The sequence below is a fragment of the Amyelois transitella genome, chromosome 4 (assembly GCF_032362555.1).
Source record: "Amyelois transitella isolate CPQ chromosome 4, ilAmyTran1.1, whole genome shotgun sequence".
Classification (NCBI taxonomy): Eukaryota; Metazoa; Arthropoda; class Insecta; order Lepidoptera; family Pyralidae; genus Amyelois; species Amyelois transitella.
This window is the reverse complement of record NC_083507.1, coordinates 3765054-3792736: the sequence shown is the minus strand read 5'-3', so window position 1 is coordinate 3792736 and position 27683 is coordinate 3765054. Positions and strand designations below refer to the sequence as shown.

General features: G+C 33.0%; 1 protein-coding gene across 1 annotated transcript in view; it reads left to right on the top strand.

Moving 5' to 3' along the window:
* The window catches only part of LOC106129439 (GTPase-activating Rap/Ran-GAP domain-like protein 3), a 68418-nt gene that overhangs the window by 5771 nt on the left and 34964 nt on the right, over positions 1-27683 (top strand). The window contains exon 2 of the mRNA XM_013327998.2: positions 25422-25491. Within this exon, the coding sequence (XP_013183452.2) occupies positions 25422-25491 (70 nt within the window). The remainder of the gene's footprint in view (positions 1-25421; positions 25492-27683) is intronic.

The window sequence follows — 27683 nt, the reverse complement described above, 5'->3', positions numbered from 1 at the left end:
AAAATTAAAGTAGGTAGTAATATGAATAACTATTAACGACGATTTTTCGGCTATATACTATTATACGGTAAATTCAATTACTACATATGCCATCGAACTGAACGACGCTTTTAGTCTTTTCGATTGGCGGTTTTGTCAACCCCGTAAAAGTCGTGATATACATACATATGTATGTACGAAGGATGCGGTAGTCGCTAAAATAACACACAAGTTTATTTTGTTATGTTATTTATAATGGCGCCATTTCACAAGTATCCACTATTACGGTAATGGTATATACGGCTGGGATAAAAAGGAAAATTTCTTGAGGTAAATGTAGTCTTCGCCAGATTTTCACATACACGTTACTCCAATCCATTGTTTCTTTTGGGACGCGGTGACCAGACAAACAAACAAATGCAATCCACCATTTATATGGGTGTCTGTTCGCTAACCACAAGAACTCGATGTGTCATTTTGTAACAATGAAATTTTTCCTTTTATATTTTTAGACTTTTTTGATGTCATCCAGTTTGACGTGGCCTAGAATCTTATGACTACTGGCCCTGTCTACCCCGTAAGCAATAAAGACGTGATATTCAGATTTGGCTTTATGTTTACAAACATATATAGTATTTAAAATCGATTAATATTGAGTATGTAATTTTCTACTATCTCCTACTGATTTTTAATATTGAGAAAAAAATCTTTAAACTATCTCCTACCTACGGGTTATTACTCAACAGCACGGCAATACTCGTGATAACCCGAACCGACTCAACCGTCTTGTAGCTACCGCTTCTTTCTTCTCTACGAAATTCGCACATAGTTTTGCTTGTTTTACCGGACTCTTTTTATACAACAAGGCTCACTTAAAATTAGCTTTGGTAACACTTTCTACGTTCTCTTGTAAAAAATCTATCCTTATATATTTGTTTTCCCTTAATTACGACGAAACTGAAAATCTCCTACATCCTCTCATCTGATTCGTTATTTATTTTTGTTGGTACGTATCTTATATTCACATGACTTATTTATTTTATATTAAATATTATTGTAGATCTATGCAATGTTTACTAACTTTTATCCCTCACTCCAAATGACGTGTTACACGTCACTCTATATAATTTAGCTCGTAAGTTCGTACTAAACACCCTTTAAAATGGTAATCCTTCTGAAAAATTGTTCTACTTATGAATTGTATGTACTTCTTCTTCAACCGCTGTGAGAGCATGGCGTACTGTTACACAGGCTTGAGTCTTTAACAGACGCCAGTCTCCACCAATGTTTTGTACATTTTTTGTAATTTTTCTGTACCTACGGAGACGAAATAAATACTTTTTTACTTTACTTTTACTTTTTACTCCTACTGATTTATAACATTGAAAAAAAATAACGTATTTCGTGAAACGACTATAAATTAATTAGAAGAGATGTGAAGAAAGAACTTAAAAACTTTTTATAACAAATTATTTTAACTAGTGAATATTTTCATCTGAACTTATAAAAGCTAAGATTTTGTGAAGAACCCTAAACTAATGAGCCACTAAGCTTTTCCTTTATATAATAAAGACTGACAATGAAGAACAATATAATTATGCAGGGATTATCGTGATTACATTTTTCTAAGGCATGTTGTACATCTACATTGTACTTCTGAATGTTTAATTATTTATTTTTATAAAGAAAAAAATACGTTAGACCAACATTATTATCATCATAAACGTAGGTGACAGCAAGAGACCGGCCTTCGCACCTGCAATTTCTCCTGAGGCAAGCTGTATGAATATTTATGTACTGCAATGGTAGTGATGCGGCAAATGTGTTGGTTTCATGTACTCCGATATTGTTCGCCTCAAAAATTTTTACTGTTCTATAAAGTATAGAATATATAGAACCAATAATAATAATTCAATGATTAAAGAATGTTTAGAACAATTAATAATTCTGTTATACTTATAGTAGTGAGTGCTGCGGCTCATGGATAGTTGGAATTACAAATATTTACTTTTCCATTCGTCTTCTTCCTCCTGGCTTTAGACCCGGTTGCATCCTCACCTCTCTGGAGACCGGGGTAAGCCCTTGACTGTGGATCCTGGATTGAATGAGTCAGGTTTTTACACGAAGCGATTCGCGTCTGACCTCCGCAACCTTTGCAGGAGAACCTAACCTGTATTGGAACGATCATGTTACACATCCAGTTGCCTGAATGTGTAGGTTTCCTCACTATGTTTTCCCTCACCATAAGAGCATCAGTAAGTTATGTAGATAAAAATCGGTTAAAGAAATTCGAAAATAGTCATACGTACATGGGCGAGGTGGGATTCGAACCTGTGCCCTATTTGCACCACATGCATTTACCTTACCAATTCGACGACCGAAGCTCATACTTTTCCATTCATCTTTTCATTTTATGTATAGTATGAATAATACATACATACATATGGTCACGTCTATATCCCTTGCGGGGTAGACAGAGCCAACAGTCTTGAAAAGACTGAATGGCCACGTTCAGCTATTTAGCTTAATGATAGAATTGAGATTCAAATAGTGACAGGTTGCTAGCCCATCGCCTAAAAGAAGAAATCCAAGTTTTTAAGCCTATGAATAATATATGTATGGATAATAAAAATACTTGTATTTAAACAAACATATCCAATAAGATATTACTGTGAATCTATGAAAACATATTAAATAAGATTTGCTGAAGAAGATTTAACTGAGATATATCATCAAATAGATGGTCATTCGATCACTATTGTTTTTGCTCTGTCATCATCATTTATCAAGACTTAGCATTTGTGTCCGTCCAATACGCGTGGCCTAATTATTATTGATATATCATTTGATAAATCGTATAGATTAGTACCTATTACTACCATAGTAACAGCAGTATGCTGTCTTTTAAAGTTTGTAGTCATTTGGAAGAAGATACAATAATATTTTTATGAGTTAAAGTAATACTTTTTTATTTTTCACACTTTTTTATGAACAGAGCTACGACTATATTTTTATAAGTTTTTAGTCACATTTTCTTTACCAAATATAATATCTCTATAGCCTTAAAATATATAAAATCAGTTAATGTATACGGGGAAAAAATTTAGTTTTTCCATAGGCGTGTGTATATTTTAACTGATTTTTAGCATTCCCCTAACATTATAAATAAAACAGGTATTAGACGCGCACGTAACGTAGATACCTTTATTTTTTTAATGTATTTTTGTGATTCAAAACGAAAACAAAATAAAGTTACGTTACTTGTATTATTGATAAAAATGTGTGATATTTATATAATTTAAATGTTGAAGATGAACAATTACACAATCTGAATCAAAGAAACATTTCCCCAAGGCATATTTTGTGATTTTTGGCAGCACTCCACGTGGCGTTAAATATGAAAACGTATTTGCAATCACGAATAAAATAAAAAAATATTCAGACACTTTTTATGTGGAAACCGGCTTTATTTTAATTTTAAGCTAAATTTTATCCTTTTTAGAAGATTTAAAATCTTCTTTTTTGTACTTCTACTTTTGAATATCACATGTTTATTTCCTACGGGAGCATAGCTTGGTGCAACTGCTAGTACAGACTAAGTTCTAACAAATTTAAGCAATCAGCAGCTACCTCATAATTTATTAAACAATCGCATCATACTTTAGGAGCAGTGATGTAAATAAATTAATTTTCACTGACCTAAAATGCAAATAGCCTTGGGGTGACTATTTTGTGATGCAAATGTGACGTTTTAGCGTTCGAGGAGGAAAAAAAATCGTGGCACGATAATGAACGTACTCGTAGCCAAACTGTAGTCTCGTAGCACCGTAGCTTGTCTACGAGATTATTATGAAGGGTCACACTTTAAATGGGTCCTCATTATCTAATTCATTTTTTTTAATAATTTCTCCTTATGGCCATTGTAAACTATATTGTTGTGTTCCTTGATCACTGTGTTAAGTCTATGAGGTATTCAGAGCTAAGAAAGTCTCTAGTCTTGTCTGACGATGTAAGAGACCTGTGGCCAGACCAGACGTGTATCTTTTAACATATTATTTAATTATTCTAATAGATACAAAAATATTCGATACACACAATAAAAGTTATGTGAAGCTGTCGTAGTGCCTTTTAACATACACTATATTACGTATCTATCGAGTTCAACATAAGACTTAAAAAGTTCACGATAGCGTCGCAAGCAGGGGTGATGACGTCACAGATACCAATCAGGTGGACGCCCGCTGCTGTTACGACCTTCACGGCCTCTATTTGGATTTCTTTCCATCTAGTTCTAGATTTGGAATTTTGTTGATGATTGTGAAATAAAGCCTCTACTTTTAATATTTAATATGACCATGATCCGAAACGCACTTAAGTCTCCAGCAAAGTCGCATCATATAAAAATTTAATATACCTCCTTCCGAGTTGAAGATATAACCGGTAACAAGGACAGGAGAATGATAACCCTATGTTGAAATAAACGATTGCCAGGAGCCAGAAGCAACAGCTAGTATTGGATATATCCTCGGATTAACGTCCAACGTCCTCGACCGCAAAGTAATCACTTTGCGGCCAAGAAGGATTTATTTAAGAACTCTACTTCAAATTAAAAACTGGGAAGTCATTCAAAAGGTATTCATATAAATATTCCTTTAGGCCAGAACGGTGGGAATAACATATCATAGTGGGTATTCGGCTGTCCAAATTATTTTCCTGATTTAAATTCATAAAGATAATTATTTGTTTCGGAAAAATGTTGGCGTAAGTCTTTTGTTTATTGTGATTGTGAGACTGCTTTTTTTATTGTCATCGGATATCGTGTAAATACGACGCAGATCGTAAATTTAACTTATTGGTCCAAACCGTTGAATCTCACATGGCTTTTATTCGTAATTTTTTGTCGCTACGAATACGCCTGAATAATCACCTACTTTTATAATAAAGTACGACATCGATGACGAAAGAATGGTAATTTGAATTATATTTTAAACAGAGTCTTTAAACCGAAAAAAGCTTTCTGTAACACATAGCTTTGCCCGCGTAAAACAAACTTTTTGATTTTCCGTCCCCGTGAGAATTTCAAGAAGTAATTATACATGCTTAATGTAAATTTTTTATAGCCAGTATTTTCAACTGCACATTGTCTGACAGACACTAGGTAACGCAAATGTTATACTTTAATTTATTGGTTCACGGTCGCTCACAGTATTGAAGTAGAATTGGTAGACGAATTATCCGTTTTTATGAAATACACGATTCAACATGAACATATTCGGTATAAACTGAAAATTTATCTATGCTCATCACCACAACCTACGTTAAAAGATTTTCTTTTCGTTATTCATAATGTGGTAAAATTAAAAGAAACACTTATTATAAACATTAATTAGTACACCAGAAAAATTAAAATTACGTTTATAATTAAGGCAAATAAATCCCTGGCTGGAGTATAAGAACTTAATACCACGGCTTAAAAACAGGTATAAATGTAAAATGTAGAGTATAAGGTCAATTACAAACAACGTGTATGTAGATACTGTTGTATACTGAATGTCATTTATGGTGGTTGTTAACTTCAAAAGTTCAATGATACACCGTAAGGAACATTAGGAAATAATTGAACAAAAAATGCAAATTGTGTTGCGACTTATCAGATTTTTTATGACCTGTGAAAGAGAAACACTTCCCCGTTTAAATTTTTATGAAAGTTAGTTAACAAATTACATCTCAACCTAAATGCGACGAGCTTTCATGAGGTAAGATGAATTTGGAACAAGCAAAAGAAGTAAAAAGGGATAATGGCAAATGAAAAGACGTAGTCTCTTGATAAAAAGGCGCTATTATATGTGTATTAAAAAACATGCAATATTGCTTGGCTTCCCAAAGATAACATGTTCTCATATATTTTGCTGAGCTGTGTAATAACCATTGCTTAGCCACATGAATGGAGATTACATTAGTGCCAAGTAATTTGTGGCGCAGAAATTACTTACCTACCGCTTTATCTTCGCGGATGACTTTACGGAAATTAAACATTAATAAAAACTTCTATAATGGGTAATGACAGTATAAAAAGCAGCCACACGACAGATTAAAATCGGTGGATACTAGCCTATATTCTTGGATACTAGCCCTTATGCTTTCACGTAGGTAAATGACAATTAATGCATGTTTTAGATATGAATTCCAGTCAAAATTATAATCATACGTTTTTCTATAAGTTATGGTTATCATAATATATAAAAGACAATACTGGCTGACTGACGTACATATCAACGCACAGCCTTATCCGTTGAATCTAGGGATTTGAAATTTGGTTTGTATTGTAGGGGTACTAAAGACGCGGAAAAGAAAATTAGATTATAGAGATTTTTATTTAACGTGAGTGGAGTTGCATCCGTACTTAGTGTCGTTACATAACATTCCAAATGTTAAGGCGAGTTAATACAGATGTCACATAAAGGGAGTGGTCTCCAAAACTAGCGCTATAAATTACGACTATTAACATCAGGACTGGATCTACTCTAAACACTCGCTTGGGAACACATAGGATTAGGTACAATTTAAGGGTCTTTGTTTTAGTTTATGTACCTGGATAGTACAAACAATTTACTAATACTCCTTAAGATACATGAGCATTTACTACCCATTAACTACATAGTTAATTCAAGAACATTAAACAATAACATTCTTGTTGTCATTTCACCAACAACCACCAAGTTTCTTTGAGATTTGCTATTTGACAAGCCGAACACGGACTTGGCAGATCAGTATTAATAGACTGAACCATATCCCATTTTTCCAGTATTAGTTCTTCATCGCTGTCGACACCGCTTTTGTCAACAACTGCTGATGCAAGCTCCTGGGACATTGACTACCTAGTCAAGATTCCACCACCTTATTTGGCGATGGCAGGGTCAACGACCTTTGTGTGTATCTATGATAATGAGGCAGTGCTACTCGGTGAGACTGGTTAAAATTATGATTGTACTCACAGAAATATAAATAATAAGCACAAATACCGATAGATTGAAAATCTATGAATCGATTCATAACATTACCTTTCTTGCCCTATGATATTCGGGCGCTCGCTCGTGTGTAAAATTGGCCTCGATTTATTTGATATCAGGCGATGTGTAAGTGTGACAAATATATTAACATTTATTACGATTTAGGTCACCTCAAACATATTTTTTGATACAAATTAATTAGGAGTTTATTTGTTGTTAACAGAACGTGCCGTGCCCTTACATAACAGATCGCTTTCTTCTAGTGTAATAAATTAATTAACAAATTTTTATGTTCCTTATGTAACTTACAATATACCATTTAGATATACTACAAAGGACTTGTTACCCCGAGGCAGGTGAAAATTATGGAATATCATATCGATCGGCAATTTTATAAAATTTTAGGAAGTCAAAAAATATTGGGGAAATATAAGAAAAATATCAATGATTAACATTATATTATATTTTCTTTTATTTCCTAAGGTTTAAAATAACGAATATTTATCTATTGTTAGTAATGAATTTGGATTTTTTTAAATAATAACCTTCTAGTTTTCAGATTTACGAGTTTATAGGCTTAAAGAGTTTTCTTTATTTTTTGAAGATATATGATGTCATTAGGCTGTCTTATTGTTATTACTCGTAAGATAAAAAAACTTCTTGTTTACATTTAAATTGAAAGACAATGACATAGATTTTATTAAAAGAATTCCTCAATATCAACATAAGGCACTGACTTTCATACTCCAAGATTTCTATAACTTTCGATCCACACCTAACAAGTTAAACCTAAAGTTATCCAAGATTGATCACCTTGTGCGTATTAAATTATGCTACGGTGACCTTACAAAAATCCTTGAGAACAAATATTACTCGAAAAATTTAGTTATGTTAGACTTTTTAACTTAGAAAGCAATTTTTGAAGCAGCAGACATTTGTAATTTGTTACCTCTTCTTCTGCACTGACGACTTGGAAGCGGCGGCGGAATTTATTTGACGTCAGCCAATGTTGTGAAACCAAAAGATTTGACAATTATTAAGCGATATGATAGTATCCTATAATAATGAATAAAAATTTTGAATTTGAATTTGATCTTTTAACGAAAAGGACCACAATATCTTTTTTTCCACGGATTTCGCAAAAGACGTCGAAGGGAATTCTCGCTCATTTATCTATTGCAAGCATCCGTGCTGGCATGTAAGCGAAGGAAAAACTTAGTGTTTACCAGCTGTTTCTCTTGCTTTCTAAGGCGAAGGACTATAAAGCAACCTATGACTATTAGAGACTCAATCCTGTCATCAAGCCATACTGCTGAATGAGATTTCTCAGTCTCTTTGACACTGTTAGCTCTGGTTATTTCTTAAGGGATAAAAATATGATTTATGCATGTATGTTAACAGTGGATTTAGTAAAAAAAATAGGGCGTTTTTTTTTTTGCAAAATTCAACCGAACATTGTGTTCATAAAAGTTGTAGTAAAATCCTCTATTTCAAACAATACTTTCCTTATATAATGACTATCATATTTATTGTTATCTAAGAATCGAAAATTATCTAAAGACCTGAAAATTTTATATTTTTTTAAGGCTTTATTAAACTTTCAAATGTAGATATCTGGAGTGATTTTATCCTTGTAAAAGCTATTTAGTTAAGTTTGTTATATAATTCAAATTACAAAAAAAAATATTATGATGTTTGCTTATTAAATAGTAAAAACAATAAACAAATACACCTAAACATTTCAATATGCTTGACCATTTAGACTATTACACCTATAGTGGATAATAGGGACATATCAAATTACAACTACACTTACTTATTTCGCGGAAAATCCCTACTAAAATAAAAACGCAAAGTTTTTTAGGATATGTAGTACAGCTATGTGAATTTGTATGTGTTTGTTACTCTTACACGCAAAAACTACGATTGTCATGAAATTTTACGATAATATAGCTTAGACAGTGAGTAACATTCTCATATAACTCGAACAAAGTCGCGGGCAACAGTAATATTAAATACATAGTTTTTAATAATCAGTTAATACAATAACTTGAATTTTTTTTTTTGTTTGACTTTTATAAAATCGAGCTTCTTGGAATTAATCTTTGTTTCTATTTATACAAATGTTGGGGTAACTTAAATGCTGAACCGATGTTCAACTTATTCAGTACTGTGTAAGGCAGTAATTAGATGTGTTTGTTTCTCGCCGAAATTACTGATACAGCTGATCTAGATCTCGTCCCGACGTAGCACTTATATATGGAATGCAATTTCCCGCAAGTTATGACTGGTGTCACAAAATGAGAATGAATAATATTAGCGCAGTAGCGGTAGTAAGCATATGTTCTTTTTACACTTATTACATTTGATTAACAATATAAAAAAATATTATTTTTATCGGAATCTTATTTCTGTATAGTAAAAATAATTTTGAAAATTATAGATTTCGGTAACATCTTATAAGAACGTATTAAACTTTCAATTAAATAATTCTTCAAGAGATTCGTCTTGTACAAGTAGGCGATGGGCTTGTTATCTGTCAATATTGCAATCTCATTTCCATCATTAAGCCATGCAGCTGAACGTGGCCTCACAGACTTTTCAATATATTCGCGTCCGTTTTCCTTATATGGGATACGTGATTAAATATATGTAAAATCTTAACAATTACGTAAATTGCATGCAACAAACCTTTGTAAATATTTTTGAAAATAAAAAAAACCTTTATTTTCTACTGAATCACCCTGAATTCCAGTTACCTAAAGTAACGTATTATTGCCAGGATCAGGTCAGGTCACTTCGCGACCTGATTCTGGGACGTTTAACAGACTGAAAAATTAAAAAGAATACAGAACAACCCCTTCATTAATTGTTAATCACACAAATTCAATGGTTATTCCAAAAAAAATTATTTTTTAATTTAGGTATTATCAACGGACATTCTAAAGAAATTTACTTTTTAAAAACTTTAGCACAAAGTGACAGGTATCTCCCTTTCCGTCTTAACAAGAGGCAAGAGCATCTTCATCTTGTGCCTCAACCATACATGATCTATGCCGACTATCCGATCAAACAGGACATAAGTGAGAGTCGCTTGGTGTAGTTTATCGATACCTACACATGGATCGTGTAAACCTGATCGCAGGTTGCAACTGGTGCAACCGCCAAAAGAATACATACATATTGTCACGTCTCTATCCCTTGTGGGGTAGACAGAGCCACAGTCTTGAAAAGACTGAATGGCCACGTTCAGCTATTTGGCTTAATGATAGAATTGAGATTCAAATAGTGACAGGTTGCTAGCGCATCGCCTAAAAAGAATCGCAAGTTTGTTAGCCTATCCCTTACCGTCGCCTTTTACGACATCCATGGGAAAGAGATGGGAGTGGTCCTATTATTTTTGTATTGGTGCCGGGAACCACACGGCACAACCAAACGAATAAATGGCCAAAATAATGGTAGTGTGCAAATATTCACTTAAAACCGAGTGATCCATCTGTAATTTCAATATATTACATCAGAACCACGCCTTATTCTTGTTCGCAGACGTCATCCTAATTGCTCTAGTAGTTTCATACGTATACGATTGATAAAATTTTATTTGAAAAATTGAGATAATTGGATAGTTGCCGGATGGCCGGATTCATCTATTAAAATATTGTTCAAATACCACGTCATTATCCCTTACCGAGAAGACAGAGCTATATTATATGACACAAAGTCTTTTAAGAGATAGAAAAGATTTTAAACTGGATGACATATTAATTTTGATTACGAATACATAGAAATTTTGATTTAGAGTAGTGATAAAGTGCTAACTCGCCTGAAGGAAGCAACTCAAGTGAAGTCTTTCCCATGAATCTCCTTCACAATTGGAAGCAAAAAAAAAAGTTGCAGATATTATTGCACTTAATGAAACTAATACCTACTGTTAAATATATTTATTACCTACCGACCTATTCGTAGAACAGAAACTATAAAAAGACAGCATCTCAGTCAGTGAACTAAGTTATTTCAGCGCGGGTCGAATCGTTTCATTGAGTATCAGCTTAGTTGCTATCAATAGAAAACTATCATTACAACCAGGCTGTAATATTGCATATTTGTAACCGACTTGGTTTATTTGTCGTGTATGTAGGTGACCATCACTGGTGTCAGCTATTTTGGTAATCAGGTAAGTATGTTTGTATATTTTTATTCCGTTCGCGATTTTCAGCCAGGCAGTAATCCACTTAAAATGATTACTTGCCAAAGATAAAGATATACCTACATAAACATTAATTAATTAATTAATTCAGTCCTATAATCACGTCTGTATTCCTTGTAGGTAGACAGAGCTAGCACTCTTAAAAGACTGTTAGGCCTCGTTCAGCTGTTAGGCTTAATGATAGAATTGAGATTAAAATAGTGACAGGTTGCTAGCCCATCGACACAAGAGGAATACCAAGTTTATAAGCCTCCCCCTTAGTCGCCTTTTATGACATTCATGTGAAGTAGATGGAGTAAGAACCATCATAGAAAATAAAAAAAAATACCTACAAAAAAAATCTTGATAGCTCAAACCAAAATCTGCCCCAATAATAAAAAAACACGAAGATGTCCCTTACTGGGTAGACAGGTCCCCAAAAGTCTGAAATTCTCTATTCAGCTGTATGTATATATTGAGTTTGATAAATTGATTATTTCACTTAAAACCGCATGCCGGAGAAGAGCAAGAGCGAGAAGATATACATCTTTTCATGAATTATTTATCAGAATGTATCTACTACTAGGTTAGTTAAGTGGTCATATTTCTTATTATTCCCTATAGCTACTGAAAAAAGCGCCGCACGTCTCGCGGAGCGATTTGATCGGTTGCTTTTGGCCGACTCAACTCGTGGAATAAGTGATTTAATAATGCCTTAGATTTTCGAAATGTTGTAAGCAGAATATGGAACAAGTTATAAAAATTAACATGTCAGTCATGAATTTCGAAGAAATTATTTCGTACAGGTATCGTCTTACTTATAGTCTGAAAATCACAGCCCACATTTAAGCTATTTCTATAGTTTTACTAGTGTAATTATGTTATTTCATCTGCTATAATGCAAAATAAGGGGTATGAAATAAAAATGACACCTAAAACAACAGGACGTTTGCAATATAGTAATTGGGTACATCTGGAACCAAATTGGCTTCACTGTTGGCAGTCACGAACGCCTACGATAATCTGACGCTGAATAAAAAAATTGTAACAACGTTTATTTGATTTATTTTACAGCTACCGCTGGAGTGGCCGCGTGGGAACACTTGAGAATTATGATACCTACCAGGTCCTGACCGCATATTACCGTATCAACCGTTTATTTAATCACGCAGAACGATTATAAAGCTCACACTTACTTTAGGATTAGGGCTTTAGTACATCCGCCTGTACCTACTATATATTTTATATATTTTTTCTTAAAAACCTCACTATGTGCCAGCTGCTTTTATTAATAACTAAAGATTAACACAGATTATAAATGTAAATTGAGGGAAGGCCTTATAAATTTAAGAATCTTTTTTAGGGTAATGGGCAAGAAACCTATTACTTTTTCTAAATCTGAATGATATTATAAAGTCATCCAGCTAAGCATGGCCTTCCAGTCTTATGACTGTCGACTCCTATAAGTAGGTGTTTTGTGTACCTATTTCGTTTTTTAAATATACAAATAGTTTATTTTAAAAACGAAAAGTTTTTAGTGGGCAGTTTTTTGTTTGTTTTGTCTTTGTTTGTTTACCAAATTCATGAAATCTCGCTCACACATATCAGTACTGAAAATAAAAATGTCAGATCCTTAGAACATAGATAAAAGAAAACAGTTCACCTAAAATTTTTAAAGACAAATTTCATAAAATTACACTAATGCAAAACAATTCAAGGTTTTCACGATAACTTTTGCCGACATAAGCCTCTAGTAATGGAGCTTTTGAGCTGAATCAGCACATAAAAATACGATTCTCGATAAATTGAATTCTTATAACATCTCGAGAATTCGCGCACCGCCCGCTTCTCATACTCAATGACATCAGATATCAAAGGCTTTAGATGTTATTCGTTCACAAGTATTTATATTTAGTTTTGTTAAAAACTATGTAACAATTGTAATAGCTAAAGGATTAAAAATACTAACACGAGTTCATCAAAAATCGCAACCGCCCGGTAAATAAATTATTCCCGAAAATTCGGTTGCTGCCCTTTTTTACACTCACATACATATACTCGTATAACTGTATAACCAAATAGTTGTTAGGTATTATTTTGGCATTCAGTCCAACAATTTTTAAAGTCAAATTAATTATGGGTAAATATAATACTGATCGAAGTACGAGTACTATGACAAACTCAGATGTGTATAACTAAAGTTAATTCTTAATATAATTATTACAAAACTTCACCGAATCCTTTTACAAAATTTAAAGTATCACTTACACGCTGCCTTTATCTCGAGACCTCAATAAGTGTAAAATTTATTAATTTATGTGCATAAATCCATCCATCCATATAATCACGTCTATATCGCTTGTAGAGTGGACAGAGCCAGCAGTCTTGAAAGGCTAATAGGCGTTCGGCGACGTTCAGCTGTTAGGCTTAATTGAGTTTATATAGTACATAAAAAGTGCGAAAAAAAGTAGTCCTGTAGACATCGTAGATGCCAACATTTATTTCCTACTCATATATGACAGAATTCCTGTTAACGAAAAATGTAGCTTCAAAGTGGAAGGTTTCTCCAAGTATTTGTTTATTTCTATTGATCGACATGAAAGGATTCCTTTACATTATTTGTTCACCTTTATATTTGCCAGGGGAAGAAATTACTCGAGTGAAGAAATGGCAACACCGTTCAATTTATGTCAAAATGTGTTGCAGGAAAATATGCGTTGTTTCTTATTTTCTTTTCAGGAACTTTAATATTTGGTTTTAAGTTCTTATATAATAGTTAGCTAGTTTGAAAATGTATGTAATTTGTAAGAATGTACCTATGTATACATATCGATAATAACTTTGATTCCAAAGGTAATTCGATATACAAAACAATGTTTTACTGTTACTGCTTCTCTACTATGTTAAGACAGAGAGAAGATTTTAAATTAAATCAACCCTTTAGTAATATAGCCTTTAAAGACACTAGAGTAAAGGGATGACCAATTCTATTCTGCCAAAATATCAATAGATTAAGTAGGTAAATTTTTGTTTGAATTGAATATAAGGAAAAAATATATTTTGATTTTGATATTTTTATATAGTTATTTTGTTCCCAAACGAAACAGATGAACGCCTAAATAAATCACATCGTTGGTCGAATAAACGGAAATGTCCGAACCAGGAAATTAGCTCTCCCACGGCCGTCAAGTTTTATTTGTTGTGGGAATTGAGTTATGAAGTGTCGCGTATGGATAGTTCCGGCATGTCCGGGACTTAGTTGAAATATGTCTAACTTCTGTCCAATATTTTAGATGATTCGTAATTTTTATAATAAATAAAATAGCGGTATATATATATTATGTCGTTTAAATTTTATATCAATAAAACTAGAAATTAATGCATACGATGATGATTCAACCAAGTTAAATGATTCAGCCGGAAGTTCTAAAAGCACACTCACAGAATTTAACATATAAAATTTTAAGTCTAATTTTTAAAATCTTGTTACAAATTCGACAATTTCAATCTCAAAATATTCTCAGTAATGGCTTTAATTTAAAAAATTTAAATTAAAGTAAAATTACTTTAATTAAAATAGTCGGGCAAGGCAGAATGGTTCACACGATACTTCTTATATTCTCTCTCACAAACTTTTATATTTACCTTAGTAAGAAAGGGAAGATAAAACATATTCATGCGTAATTATAGTTCGTGAATAATCCCGCTTAGTCGTATGAAATACAGTGTAGACCTGCAAATTAACTGCCAGATTATAATGCTGACAGCAACATACAATTACCTCGATTACACCGGCAATTCTATCTCCATTTCCTTGAATTAATGCCAAGTATATTCTTGTAAAATAACTAAATACCTTTACTTTTCTTTTTTAGAACAAAATCACGTAGGTAACACATTTATATGAAATAGCATTTTTCGTGACAGGTAACAGACGGCTGCGAAATAAGGGTGGAAAACTACCGCGCAACTACATTTTTTCTGTTTGTAAGTGGAAATATCTCAATTGTGTACCCGATATCATGTCTTGATGTCTAATAATGTGGATCCTTCCTTCCTTTCATTTCCACCCACCTTTTTCGATGATTGCTCGGACGCTAAACAAAGTCGAATGAAGAATTATACTATATTTTTACTTATTATAGACGTAACTAGATTTATAAAAACTGTTAATCTTCTGTTTCTAGATACATACATAAAATCCCGCCTCTTTCTCGGAGGGGTAGGCAGAGACTACCTCTTTCCACTTGCTACGATCTCTGCATACTAGTTTCTAGATTTCATCAGATATTCAGCCAAATAGATCGTCTTTAATTTACCTGTTATGTTATTGTTTACCTAAATGCATAATCAAATTTCAAACAATCCTACAGTGTGCAAACGAATAGAAAACTAAAGAAAAACTTCAAACGATCCAAATCTGTTTAAAGGTTTCCGTGATTAGCGCATACATACAGACAGAGAAAGTAGCGGGTCTTCACTTTATAATATTTATTTGGGAAACATAATCGTTATAACTCTGTAACAATATACACAGACTTTGATAATTTATGTGTAGTGATTCTTAATTTATAAACTATTTTTTTCTGTTGATGCCACAACTATATTGCCCGAAATCTAAATGGACATTAATCCATCTTGCGGTGAAAAAACTATCCAATCAAGATCCATATCTACGTAGCCGTTTGCAAGAAAAATTTATAGTAGACCGACTTTTATCGCAACTAGTCAGTTTTAATTGCTTGGCTTTGAATGGTGTCATCCACAGAAAACGGAACGTTGAACCGGATCTGCCGGGTGCAACGATCTGTGGGTATCATTTTTACTAAGTTTTTAATTTCCTTTAAAATCTATATCTAAATGTGTCTCATTAGCATCATCATCAGTCCAATGGTGTCTGGTTAGTGGGCCCAAATAAATATGTGAACCAATCGACTGAAACCTGACGACGCCTAAGACCGGAGAAAAATAATACAAAGAAAAGAAATAACATTTCTGGCACGTATTTTTCAAACAAAAACGTGACTACATAATATTTTCTTTCACATCTGCCTCCAACTATAGGTGCAACAACGCTGCATCTCAATTTGAAAATTTCCATTCGGACTAGCTTTTAATTGTGTAGATCACAATTCACAGCGAAGGACCAGAGACAAACAATAGCCAATCTACAAGCAAAATTGAGTTAACAATCAAAAACATACAAAAGTTGGTTCCAAACAAACCGCGGCCCGCCGGCGACACCACTCATAGCCGCGCAATTAAAAGCAACATTTTGCTATGAAACTTGTTCTGCATAAAATTTTATTTAAATTAAATTCCACGAAGCTGAACTACTCTACGGTTGAATGGATTAGTGTGGTTAATTTAAATATTATTTTACAGTAATTTAGTATGCCTTTGATTGAAATAAGGTTTTATAATGTATGTACCTAAAGTATTTATGGTATAGTTTTTAAAGATTTTAAAAGCTTTTTACTTGAATACGATTATATTGACAGATAAAATGATACGATAAAGATTACAACTGAAGTTGTAACACTCAAAATTTCTGTTTTAGCTCAGCAATCAATGAAGTTTTATCAATACCACTTCTCGCTACAAGTTTTGCTTATCAGCTTCAAACTTTATACCAAGTCGGAGTTGAACGGTTAGATATCTAGTTCTCACTGCCTCAGTTTTTGATTTATGATAATAATAATCAATCAAAATAATTAAGATTGTTACAACATCACAACCAAAACGGACGAGCTTGCATGAAAAGAGTATTTTATCTATATCTAAACCTAAAAACTTCTTAAGAATTGTGTTTATACAATGAGCTAGCAACCTGTCAATATCTCTGAATCTCAATTTTATAATTATCCATCCATCCAACTAAACATGTCATTTGTGAACGTTGTTAATATTGCATCTGTCTAAGCATTATGGACTCAAATACAGACATAAATTGATTTACCGCAAGAATTTATCTACCTTCGATACAATTGAGAAAACCGAACAGTAAGTGACAAGCTGACAAGTTGTTTCAGTATTCCGTACTGAGGCACTTGCCTTTATGCTAGGGTTAACTTCATAATCGATGAAAGCTTATTCCACTCGATATTATTCTCATACTATCTGGTAAATAATATATATCACGACTCGACGTGGCAAACTTCTTACTTTCAGTTAAGTTTGCAGTTTTATCGAGAAAAATAAAGTAGGAAAGGTCATACTTAGATCTAAAAGTCCACGAATGCCAATACCAGTATTATTTTCTTTAATATTCTTAAAATATAATAAAAATGAATTCTTAAAAAATAATTAACAATCTTTATAAAATTAAATTCTTGCCTTTTACCATATAGGCCAATGGGAGATGGGATCATTCGGTCTTACGGCACGTTATAATAAATTAGTTATATACAAATAGGTTATTTGCCAATGTTTAAAATACTTGTTATTTGTAATGTTTGATATTTAAATTTTTGATTTTTTTTTTACTGTTTTACTATCTAGACACAGTTAACGCAACAAATAATTTCGATTTGATTAGATTGCAGGTCCGCCTGTAACACCCATTCAGACTGAATGTGTTACTATGATTACGCTGCTACATGCTTGAAAAGGAACAAAAATGCATACCCACGCTTTTCTTAAATTGTGAATATATCGCGAATTATTTTTAAAACTGTTAACTATGAGACTTTTATGATAATCTACTTACGTTATCGCGCCAGACCATTTACTGAAGAGTGGGATATGAGAATATTTCTGAACTTATATTAGTACTTACTTAAAATTAATATTAGGTACTAAAGGTTCAAAAAAGAGGGTCTCCTGAAATTTTTCAGATAACGGGATTTAACAGGACTATTGTTTTCCCCGGACGCACCCGAGAGCTATTCCTAATGTACTACAGTTATATTTGCGAGCATGTTCAAATCCAAAAACTTTATGTTTTATGGGCTGCATTGTTGTCATTTATCAGCGCCACACAGAACACAGCACGTCCCCTATCCACACGCGACATGTAAATTCCGGCCGCTTGAACGTTTAAAATTGGCGCCGCATAGTGGACAATAAAACTGCCCGCATGTTTCATGTAAATTAGTAGTATCAGTGAACAATTCTTTTCGTTTATTATAAAACAACCAGAGTACGCCCACGATAACGAAAACTACTGCGTATTTTCTTTCCCGGGGGAATTTCGAGAAATCCATTCTTGTGTACCCGTAGAACACATTAAGGACAATAGCAAATTTCAAAAATTTAAACCCAGTCAGTCAGTTATAAAGACAGTCAGTTTGGGCTGCGCGAGTTTTATATAACAATCTGCACGCTACTGAGCCTTCTCATAGAATAAAACCGTCAAAGAAAACGAATAAAAGAAAAAATCTAAAACAAATGCTGCATCACAATTTACAAAGGAGTCAAAGAAAGAATTTATATATCCAGCAGTCAACCGACTGTAAAAGCCTTTGAAAAATTTTGGGCAGCTGAGAATGCGCTCTCAATTAATCAGAGTAAAACTCTACAATATAGTAAGTTACAGCTGCAATTGTTATTAAAAATAATTCCTACGTGATGATTAGTTCCATACCTAGTCTATTGTAAGGAAAACAACTTTTACAATTGTGTGTGACCACCAAACTCATCAACCAACCATTTTGACTAATTAAATGGCGCATGGCGATGACATATAAAATTTATCCACGGTAACGGATCGCCTGTGCAATTATGTAAATTTTATGTGCGTGAGTAAAATTAGTGACATAAATAAATCAACTTTAGGTTAGCGTTGCGCAAAATCGCATCCACATAATATGTTTTCTAAACTAGTTGAATAACTTTTTGAAGTTGTTTTATAAAGTAACTCGTATGTTGCAACCAACCTGTGTGTATCTTGATTATAATAATCTAATTTTATATTGTTAAAATGTTTACGTAAAAAACAAAAAATATCTTTAAATAATAATTAACTGAATTCTGCTAAAGCTGAAGGTTATGAAATCTTAAATGTTACAATGACAATGGCTTCAATAGGAGGGCTCTCACTAACAGGCGTTGACATAAATTCTCAGCGGACCTTTTGTTCTCAAATTTTCTACGCCAGTGATCTTAATAGGTGCCGCCCATACCGTCTTGAACCGAGCTTTATTTGCCTGCCTGTGTATTATGTAATTGGACCAAAGCGACCTTCAGAAAATTATATTTGTTGATTGTTTTAGTGATACTAAGTATTCTTAGAATACGTCAATTTGATCAATAGAATAATTAAAAAAACATAAAAGAGGTAAAAATATAAATACCACCCGACATATACTTCGTGATTGCTCGACTGCGAGCGCTCGTGACAAAACCTCTTTTTATTATTTCGATACGAGTGACCCAATTATAATATTCAATAATATGAAATTATACTTTCAGTCAGAGCAATAAATTTTATAAACATTTTACTAGACTCAGACTTGTTAAGTATCTATAAAAACTTATGTTTACTATAGTGAAGATTTTGGGTGATCTGTTTGTTATTAACAAAATACGAATGAAGGTGCAGTGGTACGTATTATCAAAATAAGCTTCGCGAACCTCTTGAAAAAAATTTATATTATACATCTTTCATACTAAATGTGGTTTCAAATAATATAAAACCCAAATATCATTTAAGAAAAGTATTAAAATATCTCCTGCAGATTTTAATAAGTATTGTAATAAAACGCTACAAGGAAAGTCTATTAAGAGCGTTGTTCAAGCCATCAAGCAAGTTTCCGTCGGTATCAAACTGTTTGTTGCATTTGTTTTAATAACGTATATCTTTAAGTAAAAAACCTACTTACTTCTAGCTACATTTATTATTAACCATTTTAAGCGTAAACTTAAACTTAATATAAAGTTTTTACGAGTATGTGACTCTGTCACCATTTTCATTTTGGCGTTTGTCACGGGCGTAGGAGCAGGTTGAAAAACGCCCACCAAAAGAGGTTTGTTTGCTCACCCTAGATTTAGAATGTTTTAATTTCTTAGAATTAATTAAGTAATTTAAGAAGCGCGTTCATAAAGTTTAGGACATTGAGTAAGTCTCACCATAGAGCAACTTTTTCTACCTTGGAGACTTTGTTACTGTAAACAGGGTCCCTCGTACTTATTCCTCATCCAGCTTCGATCCTCTCAGTCGGATCGGTTTCACTTGCACTTGCTTGAAACGTGCAGGTTACCTCACCATAGCAAGGAACCCGGGCATGGCATATCTGTAGCAGTGAATATCCTACGGCTGATATGATACTGATAGTATTAGTAAACTTCATCGACAAAAAATCTAAACTTAGTAATTCTACCCGCGTTGCTAAATATTTGCTTTCGTATTCGCAAAACAATATAACAATTCAAACCCGCATTCCTAATGTCCTTTATTGCTATTCTACTACAGACGCATGACATTTGTATGCTGTTTCATGTCACAGCAATGGTATTGTAAGGTCAAGGGTTGATTGACCGATTACAGCGTTTAATAGCATAAATATTGACTTTGTGTGTTATTACTCCCGCCACAATTCATAAGTACACTCATTAATGAATTGAAAATAGGTATTGTTTGTTTAAAATATTATTGAAGTGGTTCAAAACCCAGACATGCTAATTGCATTGTTCTAATTCACTATAATTAAAACATAATGCGATAATCAGAATAAGCGTAAAAAGGAAATACAAATAAAATCTCATAATTTGAAAGGACATCTATCGTTCTGTGAAGAAACCAAACGAATCATAATATACGAGTAACTACCTTTCGTCCATACTCTTACTACATACGTAGTTCTTTGAGCAAAACATGAACTTTTTGTACATGACTGAGCTATTAGTCTCGAAAACTTTGGAAGGAACGTTTTATATATAAAACAAACATCCAAAGTAACGTCAGAGTCGGTTACTTACCGAGTTAGGACTGTAATTAAAACAAATTATTATTATATTCTGCAATAAGTTATTATACCACTGACACTTTTCGGTAGCTAATGAACCTCTTGATCTTCTAAACTAAAATGGAAGAGCAAATTTGCATTAAAATCGAATTATTTAGGTAAATAACTTCGTAATTTTGTTTGGCTAAATAGATTTAACCCTTAAAATTTTAACCCTAATCAAACCCATAGCGGTTCGCAATAATAAGTTTCAAACTTTGCATAATTTATTACATGTATACAAAGGAATTGACCTGATCGTAACATTATACTAAGAGCTAGCTTTTAGTCCGTGGATTTACTATTAATCTTATTTAAAATTAAAATATAAATAAATTAAAAAACAATGTTAATGTTAAATACATGTTAACGTTTAGGCTCGAGTCTTTATTTGATATTTTTAAGGTTTTGAACCAAATACCAAAAACTGAACTTTTTTAGTTTCGTTATGTACATTTATCCGTTTCTTTAGAGTTATGCATATAGAATTTATCAAAACTTAAAACGAAAATTTATTTGAACACAATAGATCAAGTAGTTTTTCAGGAAACTTCTATAAAATCAAAACAGTACCTAATTCATTACAATGAAATCAATCACCTGGGAGTAATTACACCACAATCCAGATTACGTTTAGAAATAGATATTTACGTTAACTGCATTCACAAGGTCGCCGATAATCTTTAAAAATCCAATCATAGTGATGATTAAAAGTGAACTGGTGTTTTATAATTCTAGTATTCTCGGAATCTACTGCTACAACAATGGCGCATGTGTTCAGTCCTGATGCACCATTCTGTAAATAAACAATACGGTCGTTGTCTCAGAGCCCATATAAGCTGTCACAAGTTTTATATTGTTATTTTTTACGTGAACAGAATTTTAATTGAATTTTGATTTCCCATGGATGTTCCTAAAGGCGACTAAGGGAATAGGCATATGCATCTAGTGTAGCTTTTATCATGATGATAAAGGATTAGGTTTTCCTGCCAAGGTTGCGAAGCTCAGACGGGAGTCGCTTCGTGTAAAAGCCTGACTTATCCAGCTCAATCCATAATGATAGTCTAAAAGTGGAACCTAAGCTCCCCTCCCAAGTTAGGATGTTACCTGGATTAACGCTACTAGAAAGAAGAAAACGTGAATAGAATTTCATATTTCAATTTGAATCAACTAAAAAGCTCCCAACTTCGATCATACAGAAAACCAAAAGGGCCACCAAAATCATGGACGTGACCTATCTATTACATTAGTCGACCTATCTCGAGTACTACGAGAGCCATATTAAATTTGAGGACCAGCGCAGAGGGTCGTCGTCGAGAATCTCAGTAAGCGATATTTCGAAAGCTGTCCAAGAGGCCACCATGCTGCTCTCCAAATTATTGGAAATTTTATGGATAGAAAGTAGTTTAGATATATAAAAGATGAGAATGCAGACAGGAAATATCGTATTCGAAGTTTGCAAGTAGAAAATATGCATAAATTTTAAGGATCATAATTACTATAAAATGTTGTTCATAAAATTTTAACTATTTCAATAAATATGAAAGTCTAATAATATACGTGGGATTTTTTAGACGATGCTAGCGAATATCACTTTACTTTAATCCCAATTCCATACAACTGAACGTGGCCTTAAGTTTTTAAAACAATTGGCCCTGTTTACTTCGTAAGAGATGCATGTATTTCAATAAGGATCCACCTTTATTACATTCAATTTGATATCTAGAAAAACAACTTTATATTGGACTCTATAAACAAAGGTTCAAGACTCGATTAATGCGATAAATTGCTCGAGAAAAATGGAAATGTCCAGACGCCTTTCTATCGAATTGGATATGTATCCCCTTTCATTGTAATAAGAGTTTATGTTAATTATTGCACATATTTTAGATTTTATGAGGTTTCGGTATAGGTGTACCTACTTTAAGAAGAATACAAATTGTGGAAGGAAAATTGATTCAGGAATATGGACAAATTATTTGTAGACCATTACTTATTAAGAATAATCTAGTTTAATCCTTTCATGACAATATTATGATCAGTCCAGGGAGACATGATAATAAAAAACATTTTTTAAGTAATAATAATAATTAATCATGATTTATTATCTTAAAACCAAAAATAGCCAAAATTGACAAACGAACGACTCATTGAAAATGAAATTGCTCGCCTACACAATAAAATACGGTTAGCGTCAAATTATAGCAAAAAGCGAAAAAAAAAAACATTTATAAAGAAAAACAACCTTCAACTTTATGTCATCACCGATAAAATCAAAGGGACGGAAGTTCAATAAAGGACCGAATTTGACTATAATTAAGAGTTTATTGTAGGATTTGTTTCCAGCATTTTGTTTCCTTCAAGACGAATAATTTTTATTTTATATCCTCAAAGGAAAAGGAACGCAATTCCACGTAGAACAGGTGGAATATCGTCTGATACCAAGATTGCTTTTTGCTAAACGGAAAAACCTTTTCTAATGATTAGCCCGGGAGAATACTAAAGCGAGCGCTTGAAAAACTTCCATTAAAGCATATGTATATTATAAAATGTTTTAAAGATATCAGCTGAAACTAGTCAAAACATTTTAACTTTTAAAATAGCTTCCTTATTCAATTCATGTGTCGCACAATATTATATATTAGTTAAAGATTCCTTAAAAATCTAATTTAAAAAGATTAAACCGACTTCAATAAGGCTAAATACCCATATCAAACATTACTGAGTCAATTGTCATTGTTCTAGTTCGATTGATTTAACCTGATTATTGACATTATTTTTAATTTTGTGAAAAAAAATGCATTTCACGAAATCCAAAACACGTGTTAGGAAATTTGTATAAATAGATTGTCATTGTTAAAGTTGCACACCACTAAATTGTTGAAAACAGAAGTTTCCGCCGAAGTTGGATTATTCATTAGGTATTTGACCTTTTCATAAAATAGTTTGAGCGACAAATTATTTGAACTCCTGGATATAACTTCATCATAGACGTTTTGGTTTATAGATAAGACGTAATCCAAAGTTAAACGTAGGCAAAGTTGCAATTATTTTAACTCCAAATTGATAATTTTGTCCATCAGAGCAAATAACTAACCTGTATATAACAGCAATGTGTTTTAAACAAATTTTTAAATAAAATAAACCGTCTAGAACTCATCCGCCTGGAATTACTGTTATTTGAGAAGTACCTGCGGCAGATGAGAAATTCCAGGAGCATAGGAGCATACGCTCGCATGTATTATACTGAACGCGGTCCCAGAAAATCTCACTTGTCAAAACTTTGTCAATTTCCTCTTGTAGCACCGTGCGTACTTACAATTGAGTTGTTAAACTTTAATCCTGTACACATATTGTTTTAAAACACAGCTTATCACTTTGGTTCATATTTTAAAAATTTTAATAATATGAAGTTATGGGGTTGTGTCCCGCATTTAATTTACTACTTAGTGCTTTAACATACATAAATATAGTCAATAGAATACATGTTAAAAAGATAACAATCTAATATATGTAATATATTTATTAAATATGCATAAATAATAATATTTATATATAATATTATTAAATAATATTAAATTTGTTATTTAAAATAAAGTATTTACGAACATATAAATAAACAAAAACAAATGTATAACAAACAAACAATATTTCTAATATTTTGGTAAATATTCTAAAATATATCCAAAGTATTATATTGTTAAGTTTCCTTAGACCTAGACTTTCAATAAAGTTAGGAGATCAGACGTAACGGAAATCCCTTCGTGTAATTATGAAGAGACATAAGTCTCTTAGGTACTTATTTACTCTTTGGAAGTGCAAGCTAAAAGTACTCATTTATCCCATCACCCACCCCACCACCACATCACCATCGAATTACAGACTCATCTTGGATAATTTCCAACCATTTTACACCTCGTTAAATAAAGCTCAGAAATTCTCAAAGAAGCCACAAAATAAGTGGATAGCTTTTAAGAGGCTTCTGTTAGTGAGCTCCGAGACAGCGCTTTCCAAGACATTAAAATCAACAACAAACGTCGAAATAAAATAAATCTATTGCACAGATCTAAAGACTTTACATCCCGTAATAATATGATTATCTCCATCCATTCAATATTAAACACTCATTAATGAATGACACGCAGGAACAAATCCTACTGCTACCATGTTTTTTTTCTGAGCTATCCGAAAAATCAGTTTGATTGTTAACTATGTAAATATAATCATTAGGCCCAATTAACCCGGGAAGTTTTAGTGGCAAAAAGGACAACTTATTAAAAAAGTATTTCTTTTTGTTCACAGTTCATCGGCGAGCGAGCTCATCTCTCGCCGAGGAGTATTCTCCAGAAGGCAGTATGGATCAGTGGAACAGGTAAGTCAATGCATTCTCGACTCGTACAGTACGGTCCATATGCTGTTTTGATAGCTCTTATTGTATAAGGTCCCTCTAGTCATACGCTAAATCCATACTTGACAATGGATTTCAGTGGACTTACTGGAGTTCAGTAACACGAATCTCTCTCTTATTTGTATTGCCTACTAAGCTGCGCTTTAAAATGGGGAAGGCTTTGGCACCATAAATCATTTAAGAGATACTAGAGCCCATAAAAAAACTATTGGACAAGCCAGAGGGGTTAAATTAACAAATTGCAAGTATGTTGGGTAATTCTCACTGGAGCAAAGACTTGGGAAAAAACTAATGTTTACATTAGAAGTAGGGTTAGACTCGTGTTGTTCGTCCATTGAAATGGCTTGCAGCATCTTGTACATTTTATTGAATTTGTTACCTACCCCTGCCCTGGTGCATGTCAGACCTGCCTTGATTGCTTTAGTTCGACAGGCTAAATTGAATTCTGTTGTTACTTACACTTGTTCACATTTCGAGCGAGTAGAATTCTTTTATCCACTTGTACACTATCGAAGTGTATGTTATAAACATATGAAGTTTTTGCAATTACTACAATTTTTGATCCAAAAACCAATCAATTCAGATTACACCTTGAAACATATTCATATTTTTTAAACTGCATTTTCAACTTACATTTATAATATTTTCTTAACTATATATTCCGATATTGCAACTTCTTTGGGCAAATTGAAAGCGGGTGACGTCACGTTCAAAGGTCATTTCTTCGACAGACTAATGTCAAGAACCAAATGAAAGCTAATTTTATTTTAATTAACGTTTTGTCCCCAACAAAGCCCTAGCAAAATGTTTCTACAATTAATTAGCCTGTTATTGTTAGCAAAGTGAACCGAATTTTGAGCAGGTTCTACCATTATTTTTACAAAAACATCTCAAAAAGTCTAATGGGTGTGCTGCCCATTACATATATAAGCACAGTCCCTTTTTATAATGGGAACATTTATATTCGAAACTAATTGACGGTGGCATCCACTAAAAAGGTAACATATTTAGTACACGAGTGTACCATTGCGATAACAGAGTAATTTAAAAAAAAACATAAGGGATTATAATAAAGGGGGTCAATGGTATAACGATTCAGGGATCGGGTTCGTATCTTCGTATTTGTTCATCATTACTTAAAGAAAACTGATACTCTTAAAATGGCGATACTATCAGGCGAACCTCTAAAGGAAACCTATATACATATAGAGTTGGATTCAGTTCATGACCCTAGATTTGGCAATTCCCTGACCTTTCCTTTTAAACCGTAGTCTTCCTTAGGTATCGCTCATTAACACGATTTATTTGACAAGCTCCAGTAATTATTGAAGCATGTTCAATGTTCAAGTCATTTCTGCACCTTTAACTGAAAAGCTTAAGAGCTCGGCGTGCGCTTTTTTATTTCTCCGTCCGGTCTTTGGCGCCCCCAGTTATAAGTCTATTGGTTTGCATATCATCTTTCGCGACGTCTATAGCAAGTATTTGCCATAATAGCTTGTGACAGCAATAATGATATATGATCAACTATTCGTATCAATAATTTTATTTTCTATTGTATGATATAGCACGTCTCATCCAGAAAGGGGCAGCATAAAATCGATTTATCAGCCAAAACAGACAAGTAAACAATGGTCGATGAGTGTACGTGATAACTACCAAACAAAAGGCATTATGGCTATTGGCCGACCTCGATCAGTGTTAGTATCTCCGTTCATAATTACCCTTCCCCCCTCTCCACAACACATCAGATGTGGGCCGAAGATTGAAATGGAACCGGGAAATTGAAATAAAATGAATAGGCAATTTGATTTACATAATGGTCTAACTCATCCTGTTTTTTTTTCTCTTGTGCTTTTTATAGACTTGATTCTACACTTAAGAGTGCGTAGGCATACGCAAGCTTAATCATTCTGCCAATGCTGAACTTTTATTCTATCGATATTGGTTGGTTGGCATAATATTTTGGAAATTTTAAGGAAAAAACTCTTACAGTTCTTTAATAATACAGATTTTGATTTATAGAATGAAATAAACAATCTCTGCGCTGCTGATTAGAAAATTCGCATTTTAGTTTCCCAGTTCATAACCATCACTTTTTCAAAATTTCAATTCTGTCTCTTAAGTTTTGTCATCATTTTGTATCTATCTACACCTTT